This window comes from Trichosurus vulpecula, chromosome 5 (genome assembly GCF_011100635.1).
Source record: "Trichosurus vulpecula isolate mTriVul1 chromosome 5, mTriVul1.pri, whole genome shotgun sequence".
NCBI classification, from domain to species: domain Eukaryota; kingdom Metazoa; phylum Chordata; class Mammalia; order Diprotodontia; family Phalangeridae; genus Trichosurus; species Trichosurus vulpecula.
Window position 1 is genome coordinate 1,183,188 of NC_050577.1, and position 14,382 is coordinate 1,197,569.

At 46.5% G+C, this 14,382-nt stretch overlaps 1 protein-coding gene across 1 annotated transcript in view; it reads right to left on the minus strand.

Moving 5' to 3' along the window:
* The window catches only part of SLC25A13 (solute carrier family 25 member 13), a 105,672-nt gene that overhangs the window by 71,737 nt on the left and 19,553 nt on the right, over positions 1–14,382 (minus strand). The window contains exon 3 of the mRNA XM_036759762.1: positions 1,542–1,684. Within this exon, the coding sequence (XP_036615657.1) occupies positions 1,542–1,684 (143 nt within the window). The remainder of the gene's footprint in view (positions 1–1,541; positions 1,685–14,382) is intronic.

Here is a 14,382-nt window from a genome sequence, read left to right on the forward strand (position 1 = left end):
CAGATGACACTCTGATGTGTTTGGATGTCACCTCTGGACATGCCCATGACTGTGATGTGTCATCCCTGGACCTGGAGTCAACCAAGTTCCAGACGCCAGCTTGCTAAAGAACTGACCTCTTGAATAGGACTCTTGACCTCTTGGAGCAGGGACAGCTCTATGTCCAATTTCAGCAGGAAGAAGCTATGGAGGACAAGACCTTTGCCCCTTACACCAAGATTTTGAGCCTCATTCCTTTGAGGGGGGGAATGATGATATTGTCTTATATGCTTATCTTCTAAGTTATCCCTGTTATATGGTTACAAAGTTCTATTGACACCAGTTATCCCAAAACTCCTGCTGACTCCATCCTGGCAACTTAACACAGATCATACTTATTTTCTAAACTTTGGCCTTGTAAAAGCATTCCTAAAGGAGTCTGAAAAAAGTGGGGATGCCAAGGGGCCGAGGTCCCATAAGAGACAGGAGGGATGGGGTCAGAGCCCAGGGAGAGGGGTCGAAAATCCAAAAGGGTCATCTCGGGAGGAGGAGGGAGGTGCCGAGGCTGTCTGAAGAGGCAGCTCCTAATTGAGGCTCTCACATCCTTGGGGCCATGCTCTCTCTCTGATCAAGACATCTCTCTTTCCTTCCTCCTCAGCTCCCTTCTTTTCAGCACCTTCTGCATTGGATGGAAGCTCCCAGAGGGCAGGGATGACCTTTCTGTTTCAGCTTGTATTCTTAGCAGTGTCCTGCACGCAAAAGGCACTTAACAAATGCTTGGTGGGAAGAAAGGGATCAGAGGGAAAGGGAAAGGGCCCACTGGAGGGGCAACAGCCTGGCTGGCTCAGAGGGCAGAACAAGGGAAAGGGGCTGAGTGCCTGGGAGAGGAGGAGGGGTGAGTCTCTGTGAAAAATGCAGGAAGGAGAAATACAGGCCAGATCCAGGAATACCAGGGCTCTGGGCCATAGAGGTGGAAGGCTGGGGCATCCACAACAAAATCAAGGGTGCATTCCTCCCTGGGTGGAGCTGAGGTGAGGAGGAAAGTTCAGGTGGCAGGAGTGAAGAAGTGGGGGTATTTGGGGAAAGACCAACAGGTCAGCTGTCATCCCCAAGGACAAGGGCAGTGCTGGGGTACACAGGAAGACTGAGCGCAGATATGCCCTGGGCTCTCTCCAGGAGCTGGGCCTCCAAGGAGGAGAGGTGGTGGAAAGGGGAGGGAGCAAGGGGCTTGCCCACTCTGCCCAGCCTGGGCAACCAGCAATGAGGGGGAGGACAGGGATACAGGAGAGCCAGATGGCAGAAGGGGCATGAAGAGGCCAAAATCTGCACCTGCAGTACGGGAGCTTGGAGAGAACCGAGGACTGTCATCAGAAAAGTCACTTCATTTGTCAGAGCTGTTCCTGACATGACAACTGAGGAAAGCATAATGGATCTCCTTTAAAATAACTCAATTATTAATAGAGAAAAGTCCTTTCAAGGTGAAAAAAATAACTTTTCCCAGCCTCTTCAACAGGAAAAGATTCTTTGAGCACGTTTCCCAATGAAACTGAGACTCAACATACCCATCCTTGGTCTGGTCCACCACGCTTCCGAGGAGCTCCACAGTCTCAGGGTTGGGCTGACAATCTCCAAAAATATTCAGGTACCGGTTGATAAAGTCATTTGGAGACATAAAAAATTCGCCATTTTTCTCAACACTTGCATACTGTTAAAAAAAAAAAAGTCATTTTACATATTTGCTTTGATCTCAACAAGACTGAGTACATCAGGGCCAGAAGAAGCTTCACATGGCTGGGCCCATGGACCACCACACCATGCTTGCACACCCATGAGAAGTGCCTAGAGGCTGGGCAAAGCCAACAGAGAAAAATCAAAGCCTTGAGATAAAGAGAACAAAGACAGAGTGGTGCTGCCCCCGGTCACAGACAGACAGCACAGCACAGCGCAGGAGGAGGGGAAGGGAGTGAGCACCTACAGTGTGCCGGGCCCCACAATAACCAACCTCACTGGGAAGCTCCAGCCCCTCCTGCTCACCAGGAATCGGAAAATTCACCCTGGGATCTGTAGTCTTGCAATGGAGGGCAGCAGCCAATTCCCATGAGCTGAAGCTTCCCCCTCCCAGAGGAAGTCCAAGGATCCTTTCACTGGCCCCAGCTCCCCAAACCAGTCATGGGCGCCCCTCACCCCTCCAGGGGAAACACGGAGGACCCCTGGGCTCTCCCACTCCCAGACCCTCTCTACCCACACAGATCCCATCTGTGCTGGTCACATTTGAGAGCTCCCAGCTTTCGGTTCAGGCCCTTTTTTTGTGCTCCTGGGCAGGCTTTACATGAGAACTCCAAACCAGCCACAAGCATCAGTCACTGCTGGGACACGCTCACCATCATCTGAAATCCAGTCTTGAGGTTTATGTTAGCCCATTTAGAAAATAACCATGAAATCCCGAACTTTCCTCTCTATTTCTTCAGGAGCTGCATGTAGTAACTCCAAGACTAAAAAGCCCAGACGCAATTCTCAGAAGGCAAAAAAACACATCACTCTTGTTTTGGGAAGAAGAGAGAAGGTTTTCTGGGAAAACCCAGCAGATGCTGGGGTTTTCACATCACACCCTGCTTTTCCATTTCTGTAATTACCTGGGCCCAATTTGTATTATAACATGCACGAGATGGCCGGAGACAGCTTTCTGAAAGCTAACCCCACAGGGAGCCGGCAGGAAGGGCAAAATCGAGTCCTGAACCCACTATGGCCACACCAAGCCGCCACACCACACCCAGTCTGGGACAGTAAAGAGGACACGCCACTTCCTCTCAGAGGCCCTTGGCCTCTTTATTTTCAGTTCTACTTCCCAGGATCCAGGTGTGAGATAGTGGTGAGCCCTGCCTTTGACCCTGATACTTCCCAGTGGGTTAGCGAAGGCTAAGGCACCCCAAGCACTGGAGCACCTGGGCCTGGAGGCTTGCCTCCTCTCTGGGGTGGGCATATGCTAAGGCTTTCTAGGGGAAGACTTCCCAGGGAGCCCTGGCTGCACTCAGCATCTACCTTCCCTCCTCCACTGTACCGTCTACATGGGAAGTGGGGGTTTATGATTATGTCCTCGCAAAAAAAAGGCTTTTCAGATTTTCTGGCCAAAGGAAGAGACAAGAAGAGGAGGATATCAATAGCCGCCCTTGGGAAAGGTCTCTCCAAGCCCAGGACACGTCACCCATGTCCCTTCTGTGCCATGATGCCCAGGCCCACACAAACCTGAGTCCTCTAATCTTGGGGGATGGGAGGGGCTGCAGTGGTACCACCCTCTGGCTCATCTGCAGGTGCCAAAGCAGCCACTCTGGTTCTACCTGATTTGCTCGCCCTTGTCCACCAAAGAGCTCCCTGTTCTAGGCTCCCATGATCGCCTCTCTTGGGCCCTGGCTCCCAACCTTTTCCCACTTCTTGCCCTGTTACTGTCAAGTATGACCCGACCTCCTTTGTGCCTGCCAATCCCTAACGTCTCCTACAGCTCTCTCTCCTCACTTTGACTACCAAACTCCTAGCGAAATTGAGCATCTATTAGGTGCTTACTGTATTCCAGGCACTGGGCTAGGACAGCACCTAAGAGACAAGAGGGGGGAAGACAGTCATGGGCTGAGCCGGCCTTGAAGGCAGCCCCGCGGGCAATGGAGGCTCCAAGAGGAAGCTGGAGGGTGGCTGTGAGCGGGGCTGGGCTGTCTATATACCATTCATGGTCTGCATGCACTCAATGCTTGGAGCAGCCCAAGGGACAGTCACTGTGAATCTCTTAACTATTCAATGGACCCAGTGGCTGCATTCTGTGACTGTGAAACCCTATGGTCCAGTCCAAGACTGGGGAACCTGCGGCCTTGAGGCTATGTGTGGCCCTCTAGGTCAAATGCAGCCGTTTGACTGAGTCCCTACGTCACAGAACAAAGCCTCTTCATAAAAGGATTTGTTCTGTGAAGCTTGGACTCAGTCAAAGGGCCGTATGTGAAGACCTAGAGGGCCATACATGGCCTCATGCCACAGGTTCCCCAGCCCTTTTCCATTCCCTGGCGCTTCTCTTTTAAGACCCATTTATAAGTGATGGCCAACCCACCCAGAGCCTCAGCTTTCCCTGGGCTCCCTTCCATCCCTGGTCTCTGCTCCTTGTTCTCTAGGCTTTCCCCAGGGGCCTTTGGTGGATCACCATACTCCCCAGTCCTGGGAGCCCCTGAGGGTTCCATCCTGGGCCCTGCTCATGAGCTAACACCCCTCCCCACTCCTACACCCACAGAGGCATCAATCACACCTCTATAGACAACTCTGATCTTTGTACAATCTCTAGTTCCTTTCAAAACCCATTCAAATGCAGTTGCCTCCAAAAAGTCCCTCCAGACCCCTCCGTCCCCCCCAAATTCTTTTTTATTCATTCTATAAGGATATGCCTGAGTGGCTGCCATTTTCCCCAAGTAGATTGTAAAGTACTTGATAGTGGGGTCCTCTTCATTTTGGGAGAGAAGGAAAAAGAAAAGGAGGGGGGGGGAGAGGAAGAAGGGAAGTAGATGCAAAGGCCGCTTAACTGAACCCAACTCCCTGAGGCTTCTGACCAGACTGCATGTGTGCGTGTGTGCATGTGTGCATGTGTGTGTGTGTGTGTTTGTGTGTGGGTGTGTGTGTGTGACAAAGTGTGTCACTTCCTGGCTTAAAAACCTCACTCTAACCTTAACCTTAAATGCCCAGACTGAATCCCAGCACTTAACATTCGTCTGACAGAACATCTCCACTTCCTCTTAGATTACTGATTCACATCACTGGCTAAAGCCACCACAACAGTCACAGTGCAAAGTTGGGGACCCACATGTTCTCTCTGCTGGGAGGCAGCTGCATTTCAACCCCCAACCTTCCTAAGCTTTCCCAACACAAACCTCAGGAACAATCTGGTCCTGCCACCCCAAAGGGCCAACTCACATTGTGCCCCATGCCAGGGCTCTCCTCTCTACCTCCGCCTCCTCCATTCCCTGGTTCCTTCAAGCTCCCACTCCAATCCTGCCACCACTAGAGAAGACCCTGCCCGGCCTCCTGGGGAAAGCACCTTCCCTCTAAGATCACCTTCTATCTGTTCTATCATCTCTGGAAATGGACACGCTGTCTCCCCTGTTCACCCCATGAGTCTCTGGAGCATAAGGACGGCTTTTACCTGTCACTTGGGCTCCACTTCTTAATACCTTGTCTGGCACACAGTAAGTGCTTCATAAATGCTTGTTGACTGACTAGAATTCCTTCAGTTTGGAACTAGAACTCATCACTTTAGCCCCCAAAATCACCCTCTGTCCAACTTCTCATTTCCGTGGAGGGTCCTGCCATCTTTCCAACTTCCCAGGCTTGTCACCTTAGAGTCACACTTGCCTCCGCCCCTCCTTTGCCCATCTGTCCCTTGCTTTCCACTTGCACAGCCACCCCCCACACTACCCCCCAGCTCAGGCATGGCAACAGCCTCTTCTTTGGTCTCCCTGCCTAAAGTGAGGGGCCAATTCCTCTGCTGCTCAATAAACTTTAGTGACTGCCTGTCACCTCTGGGCTGAAGTACTCAACCCCTGTGCTCAGCATTCAAAGGCTTCCCAAGCCCTGGATCCAGCGGTCCCCCATCTCCACATCTTAGCACAGTTCACTCTTCATTCCTGGAGTGACTTCTACCTCCCAGAATCCCACACGAGTCCTTCCCTGCCTCCGCCAGACTACTAGTTGTTAGGGTCTCCCTGGAGAAGTCTCTTGCGTGGACAGATGAGAAGTGGGTCTTCTCGAGATATGACTGACCTAGTCAGGTCCAGGTCGTCTCTTCCCTTTTGTGTCATTTCTCCTTCTTCTCCAAGTACCCCAAGCAAGGAGAGGCCGGGGAGGGCCAACAGGGAGGGCCTGCACTCTTCTTCTGTTTGTAACCCTGAATGTCCTTGGAGTGATTTTGCTTAGTAAGATATTTTACCACTTCTGTCTCCAGGGGATGAGACTCCTCCTAATTGGCCACTGGGCTTCTTGGTAAGATTTGACAAACAGGTTTATTTTCTAAACTGGTGTCGGGCAGCCAAGTCAAATGTTTACTGACCAAGGCACTATCTATCTGGGCTCTTAATTTGTCCTGGTGTAATGGCTTCCATCAATGTTGGGGTCATCTTCATGGCCCAGTTCCAAATTCTGATGCTGAGTGGCTTGGTTGAATAACAGAGATTAATTTTCTGTTTTCTTTTTTCTCCTTGACTCTTCTCTATTGTTTGTTACAAGTTTTCATCATAGCTCATCTGACAGTTCACAGACTAACTGCATGGGGGAGAGCTCCCATATCTAGAGAAGCCCACTGCATTCTCTGGTATGTCTGGTGCTCAGACACCGAGCCCCTGCTAATTCCTCATGCTAGAGAGGCTAGGATGGAGCTTCTGTACAGTCCACCAGTCTTCTATTCCACAGCTTCTTCCTGAAATCTTCCCAAAATCTTGCTCTTTCCCAAACTATTTCAGTCACCGAGCATCAGAGGATAGTCACTGTATTTGGACAGTCTTGTCAAATGCCCTTTACTTCTTCATCCTCAGTCTGGTTATTGTCCTTTGTGCTCAGATGGCCAAAATGACACCACTCGGGAACCCTGTCTGCTAAAGATCTTGCCTCATGTTTCTGAAAAGTAAGCCTTTGGCTGAGAGCTCTCTCTTCTCTCCTATTCTCTGTGAACAGGCACATCTGGATGTTTCAACAATCCAGCTAGTAGCTTCTGTGGGGGTGTAAGATCCACCCACAGCCAGCACCCAGAAAGCTGCCAACAGCACAGGTTCTTTTGATCTGCTTAACTAAGGAAGGCAAGGTGAAGGGGTTGGCAAGCTTACTTTAATCCAGCATACAGACAGCATTCACTTAGTTCAGGGGAAAAAGCCAGCACCCTGAACTTCAGAACAAAATACAAACAACGTACAAACATCAACAGACAGACCCAATACAACTCATGGTTACCAACATCTAGGTTCAGCCCGGGAGCTCAGAACAAGGGCTGGCCCAGAGTCACGTGCCACCACTGCTGGATCAAAGAGCTCCAAAGAACAAACAGCCACCCCCTGGTTTTTATATCTTTTTCAGCATCAGGGGTGAGTCACACATGCGACTCACCCACTGTGACCTAGAATCATCACAAAGAGGCTCTGCTCTCCCAGACATGTAAACTAGGCCTTCCCTGGAGTTAGCCCCACCTTGGGCCCCACCTTAGTTGCCAATCCACACCCACTAAGGTTTTACACCTAATAGGGGTCTGGGCCTGGGGATCAGCACTTAGTAAGACTCAATGAAATACACTGAATTAATCAAAGCAAACAAAAGCCCAACTTTTCAAGGGCACTTGCTGAACTAAGTGCTAAGGAGCCCATTTTTGGTTACCAGCACACTGGAGGAAAAGACTTTCTTTAGAGAATCCCTAGTCCAATTGGATCTTGCGGTGGAGATGTTACCCAACAGCAGTAAAACACCTGGGAAGCACAGAGCTAAGTATCTCATTTAATAGTAACATTCACAAGGTCATCAGAAAAAGGTCTTTCTATCAGTGTCTTTCAGGGAATCTTACATGACTTTGGCACGAAAGACCTGCAGGAATACTTTGCTGGAATACAGCAGTTAAGGTGATGCTTTCCTCTAGATATCAACTGCACTTTTTATTCACTTGTGTGAGTAATTTGGTTTGCAATGGAATAGTGCTTACGAAAGGCTGCTGTTATCCCCATCTCAGCGTCTGGTAGATTACCTTCCTAAGAACTTCTCAGAGAGAAGAAAATAGGTCATTTTGGGGGTAACAAGGTCCAACATTTTGTCCAGGCCTCTGCTAGCCTCTCTTCTTCTGGACCTAAGGCCCACCCCTCTCCCCTCCAAGTGAGGGCCTCTGGTGATGGTACATGAAGCTGCTTGTCCCAAAACAACACAGATTACCCATGATCACTTCTGAACCTCCTTTGCTGTCTTCTGTGTCTCTTATTTCTCTTCTGGCTTCCAGCTTTTAATTCATTAGCCTTAACTACTCACTCTAAACACCCTGAAACTCTCCTTTAATGGGCAGCCATGCAAAACAAATGCACACATGGGTCATGACTGAAAACTCAGGTCTCCTTCTGTACCTCTGAAAGGCTATCGCTTGTTGGCCAGGAGGAGGGAAGGGTGCTTCCTCATCATGTGGGCAAGAGCGGGTAAGGCTGAGTTACTGTTGTCATTGCGTAAATTATTCTCCTGATTCTTCTCCCTTTACTTTTTATCAGTTCATATAAATCTCCCCATTTCATTTCTCAAGGCATAATAATATTTCATCACTCATGTATCATAACTTGTTCAGCCATACTCCAATTGACTTGAACCCACTTTGCTAGGACAAAAACTAGGCTGTGAGGAATATTTTTGTATATAGGGGTCCTTTGTTCCTTTCTTTGACTGCTTTGGGTCCACAGTATCATTGAATCAAAAAGTATGCAATTTGAGGATTTGAAGAATATGGCCCCAACAGCTTTTCAGAAGGGCCAGAGCAACCCAAAGCTCCCCCTCTTCAACAGACGCCATCTCCCTTTCTTGTCAACACTGCAGTACCAGCGTTCTCTTCACCTGGATTTATCTTCTGAACAATGATGAGCAGAATTTCCATGTCCTTGATCACAGTTAATTTTTCTTAATTAAGAATTGCCTGCTCGGGGGCAGAGCCAAGATGGCGCTGCGAAAGGCAGGAATTACTGGAGCTCTCTCACAAATTCTGTCAGATACATCTAAAAAAGTGAATCTGAGCAGATCTGAGAGAGTTAGAAGCCACTATTAGACTGAGAGGGGCAGGAGCGCCAGGCATGCAGAAGGGCACCAGACCAAAATGACCACGAACAGCAGGGGAATCCAGACAGCCCACTGGACTGGGAGGTCACTGGGTGAGTCAAGTGGAAGTACTGGCTACGGCCGCAATCCAGCCCCAGGCCTCTCAGCCCAGGGCAGGAGTCTGTCGGAGCTATGGGAGACACCAGCACAGAACCTGTGGCTGCAGGAGCAGCTGGCCCGGAGGCCTCCAACCCACAGTCTAAAGGTTTTAAACTCGCCTTCTTGAACTTCCAGGAGCCATGATGTCCAAGTAAAACAGCTCTCATCCCTCCCTTGAATAAACCAAGAGAATATACCTCAGAAGAAACAGAGGAGCCAGAAGTGGGGCTTCAGTACCGAGAGAAGATGGGGAGAGGGCCCTTCTTGTGGTGGTAGAAGGAGACTAGTGCAGGAAGAGATAGCACACCCTCTCTTATCCAGCAGCCCTCCCCTCAGCAAAATAAGTGTAACTGAGCCCCACGGGGTGGAGCTAACAAACATCAACACCAAGACCCCAGACGTGGCTTTGCATAGCCAGGGGAAGTGGCATATACCAGCACAGACAACAGCTGAGACCACCCTTGCTGTAGAGCAGTTCTGGGGAAGAGGAGACTCCCAGTAGTCAGACAACCCCTCTCCCATACCTCACGAAACTGGAGGACATAGAACATAAAGCCAGTGAGCAGGCCCACAGACTCCAACAAAAGAAACTTGGGACAGAGCCCCCTAAGCCTCAAAAACAGAGATCCACTTTAGAAGCTGGGAGAGGGGTCCAAGATGGCAACTGGAAAGCAGGGACTTGCCTAGGGCTCTCCCCCAGGACCTTCCAAACACTGATGAAAAATGGCTCTGAACAAATTCTAGAACGGCAGAACCCAGAGAATAGCAGAGGGAAGCAGGGCTCCGGGCCAGGACAGCCTGGATGGTCGCTGGGTAGGGTCTATCGCACAAAGCTGAGAGCAGAGGGGAGCAGAGCCCAGCGTGGGCTGTGCCCAGACCAACCAGACCAGGAGCTGGGTGGAACAGGCCCTAGAGCCCTGAATCAGTGAGCTGTGGTAGTTACCAGACTTCTCAACCCACAAACACCAGAGACAATAGAGAAGGTTAGTGGGAAAAACTGTGGGGGACAGAGTGAAAGTAGTTGGCAGTTTGGCCACAACCCTGGGGGCACCGGAAGAGGTGTAGCTATAAAATTACAGCTGCTGTTGCTTCTGGCCCCAGGCTCACCTGGTGGGAGGAATTAAGTGGTGGATAAGAGAGGGTGTGCAGAGCCTGCTTAGATCTGAATCCCGGTATGGGTTGGTCGTTCTTGGGGGAGGAGAAGAGCTGGTGTGGCAGAGCTTGCTGTGCAAAAATAGCTCTGAAAACAACAGAGCAGCCCCTCAAGCTTGGGACAAAGCACTCTCTACTCTACAAGCAGTTATACCTCGAAGGAAAAATCAAGGGTCAAGTAGTTGGCTGGGAACATGGCCAGGCAGCAAAAACAGACTCAGATTCAGACTCTGACTTTGAAATCTTTCTTTTGGTGACAAAGAAGACAAAAACATACAGCAGGAAGAAGTCAACAAAGTCAAAGAGCCTACATCAAAAGACTCCAAGAAAAATATGAATTGGGATCAGGCCATGGAAGAGCTCAAAAGAGATTTGGAAAAGCAAGTTAGGAAAGTAGAGGAGAAAATGGGAAGAGAAACGAGAGTGATGCAAGAAAATCATGAAAAACAACTCAATGACTTGCTAAAGGAGACTTAAAAAAATACTGAAGAAAATAACACCTTAAAAAATAGACTAACTCAAATGGCAAAAGAGCTCCAAAAAGCCAATGAGGAGAAGAATACCTTGAAAGGCAGAATTACGCAAATGAAAAGGAGGTCCAAAAGACCACTGAAGAAAATACTACCTTAAAAATTAGACTGGAGCAAGGGGAAGCTAGTAACTTTATGAGAAATGAAGATATTATAAAACAGAAACAAGGAATGAAAAAATGGAAGACAACATGAAACATCTCACTGGAAAAACAACTGACCGAGAAAATAGATCTAGGAGAGATAATTTAAAATTTATTGGACTACCTGAAAGACATGATCACAAAAAGAGCCTATATATCATCTTTCAAGAAATTATCCAGGAGAACTGCCCTGATATTCTAGAGCCAGAGGGTAAAATAGAAATTGAAAGAATCCTCTGATTGCCTCTTGAAAAAGATCCCCAAAAGAAAACTCCTAGGAATATTGTCACCAAATTCCAGAGCTCCCAGATCAAGGAGAAAATGCTGCAAGAAGCCAGAAAGAAACAATTTGAGCTCTGTGGAAACACAATCAGGATAACACAAGATCTAGCAGCTTCTACATTAAGGGACTGAAGGGCTTGGAAGATGATACTCCAAAAGTCAACGGAGCTAGAATTGAAACCAAGAATCACCTACCCAGGAAAACTTAGTATCATGCTCCAAGGCAAAATATGGATTTTCAACAAAATAGAGGACTTTCAAGCTTTCTCAGTGAAAAGACAAGAGCTGAATAGGAAATTTGACTTTCAAATACAAGAATCAAGAGAAGCATGAAAAGGTAATCCAGAAAGAGAAATCATAAGGGACTTACTAAAGTTGAACTGTTTTGTTTACATTCCAACATGGAAAGATGATATTTGTAACTCATGAGACCTTTTACAGTATTAGGGTAGTTGAAGGGAATATACATATATATAGACAGAAGGCACAAGGTGAGTTGACTATGAAGGGATGCTATCTAAAAAAAAAAAAAGGGATGAGAGAGGAATATATTGAGAGAGGGAGAAAGGGAAAGATAGAATGGGGTAAATTATCTCACATGAAAGTGGGAAGATAAAACAGTTCTGTTGGGAGGGAAGAGGGGGCAGGCGAAGGGGAATGAGCGAATAGTGCTCTCATCGGAATTGACCTGAGGAGGGAATAACATACACACTCAATTGGGTATCTCACCCTACAGGAAAGGAAGAAGGAGATAAAGAAGGGGGAATGATAGAAGGGAGGGCAGATAGGGGGAGGATGTAATCAAAAACAAACACTTTTGAAAAGGACAGGGTCAAGAGAGAAAACTGGATAAAAGGGGATAGGATAGGATGAGCAAAATATAGTTAGTCTTTCACAACATGAGTATTGTGGAAGGGTTTTGCATAATGATACACATGTGGCCTACGTTGAATTGCTTGCCTTCTTAGGGAGGGTGGGTGGGGAGGGAAGAGGGGAGAGAATTTGGAACTCAGTTTTAAAAGCAGATGTACGAAAAAAAAATTTTGCATGCAATTAGGAAATAAGATACACAGGCAATGGGGCATAGAAATTTATCTTGCCCTACAAGAAAGGAAGGGAAAAGAGGATGGGAGGGGAGTGGGGTGACAGAAGGGAGGGCTGACTGGGGAACAGGGCAACCAGAATATATGCCATCTTGGAGTGGGGGGAGGGTAGAAATGGGGAAATCAATGCTGAAAACTAAATATATTAAATAAATTAAATTAAGAATTTGAAAAAAAAAAGTGGCTTCCAGACGAAAAAGCATTCCTGGAAGACCTTAAGGAGGACTTTAAAAACCGAATTAGGGAGGTAAAAGAAAAAAATGGAAAAAAAAATTCACGGATGGAAACAAATTTTTAAAAGCAAAATCGGCAAAATGGTTAAGAAGAATCACAATACAAATGTAGAAAATGTCTCATTGAAAAGTAAAATCAACCAAATGGAAAAGGAGATAGAGAATCTAAAGGAAAAAACAGTACGTTAAAAATTAGATGTGGGCAAGTAGAAGCTAATGACTCTATGAGACATCAAGAATCAGTCAAACAAAATCTAAGGAATGAAAAAATAGAAGAAAACATAAAATATGTGATTGGAAAAACAACTGACCTGGAAAACAGATCCAGGAGAAACAGTCTAAGAATTACTGGTCTACCTGAAAGCCATGATGAAAAAAAGAGCCTGGCCAGTATCTTCCATGAAATCCTTAAGGAAAACTGCCCTGAGGTTCTAGAACTAGAGGGTAAAACGGTCATCGAAAGAATCAACTGATCCCCCCCTGAAAAGAGATCCCAAATTGAAAACTCCGAGGAATATGGTAGCCAAATTCCAGAACTACCAGGTCAAGGAGAAAATACTGCAAGCAGCTAGAAAGAAACAATTCAAATAACACTGAACTATAGTCAGGATCATGCAGGATCTTTCAGCTTCTACATTAAATGACAGAAGAAATTAGAATATGATGTTTTGAAAGGCAAAGGAGCTTGGACTACAGCCAAGGATCAACTACCCAGCAAAACTGAGCACAATTTTCCAGGCAAGGAGATGGCCATTCAATGAAATAAGGGAATTCCAGACCTTCCTGATGAAAATGCCAGAAATCAATGGAAAATGTGATCTCCGAATAAAAAAGTCAAGAGAGACATAAAAAGGTAAATGGGGGGGAAGCCCCCAGTTAATCAATAAGGCTAGTTACATCCTTATATAGGATTATTTTATATATATATGTATGTGTGTGTGTGTGTCTGTGTCTGTGTCTGTGTCTGTGTATATAATATCAATCTTGAGAACAGTATACTTATTATGACAATTGCAAGGGATATACATAGTCTGTGGGTGCTACTGTAAAATAACTGATATAATGATAAAAAATATAATTAAGAGATATAAAGAGACGGTTCTGGGAGAAGAAGTAAAGAGGTAGTAGAAAAGGGTAAACTGCATCAGAAGAGGAGGCACAGAACATAGTATAGTAGAGGAAAAGAAGGGAGGGAGAAGAACAGTATTTGAGCTTCACTATCATCAGATTTGGCTCAAGAAGGGAATAACATACCCTGATAAGTAAAGAAATCAAACTTGTCCTACAGGCAGTAGGAGGGGAAAGGGGAAAGAAAAGGGAAGGGGGTGGTCAGAAGGGAGGGAAGAAGTAGCAAGGGGAAAAAGGTAAAAATAAGGGAGGGGAATCAAGAGGGAGGCTGGAGTAGAATAAATTGTGCTTCAGCTAAAGTAAAAAAAGGAGGGGTAGCATTCCTAATCTCAAACAAAGCAAAAGCAAAGATAGGTCTAATTAAAAGAGATAAGGAAGGACACTATATCCTGCTAGAAGGCACCATAAACAATGAAGCAATATCATTATTTAACATATATGCACCAAGTGGTATAGCATGCAAATTCTTAGAGGAGAGGTTAAGGGAGTTACAGGAAGAAATACACAGCAAAACTGTAATAATGGGGGACCTCGACCTCCCCCTCTCTGAACTTGATAAATCTACATTCAAAATAAACAAGAAAGAAGTTAAGGAGGTAAACAGAATTTTAGAAAAGGCAGATATGATAGACCTCTGGAGGAAACTGAATGGGGATAAAAAGGAATATACTTTTTTCTCAGCAGTGCATGGCACATACTCAAAAACCGACTATGTACTAGGGAATAAAAACCGCACAATCCAGAGAAGAAAGGCAAAAGTAGTCAAAGCATCTTTTTCAGATCATGATGCAATAAAAATTATTTGTAATAAAGAACCATGGAAAAATAAACTAAAAATTGATTGGAAACTAAATAATCTAATTCTAAAGAATGAGTGGGCCAAAGAACA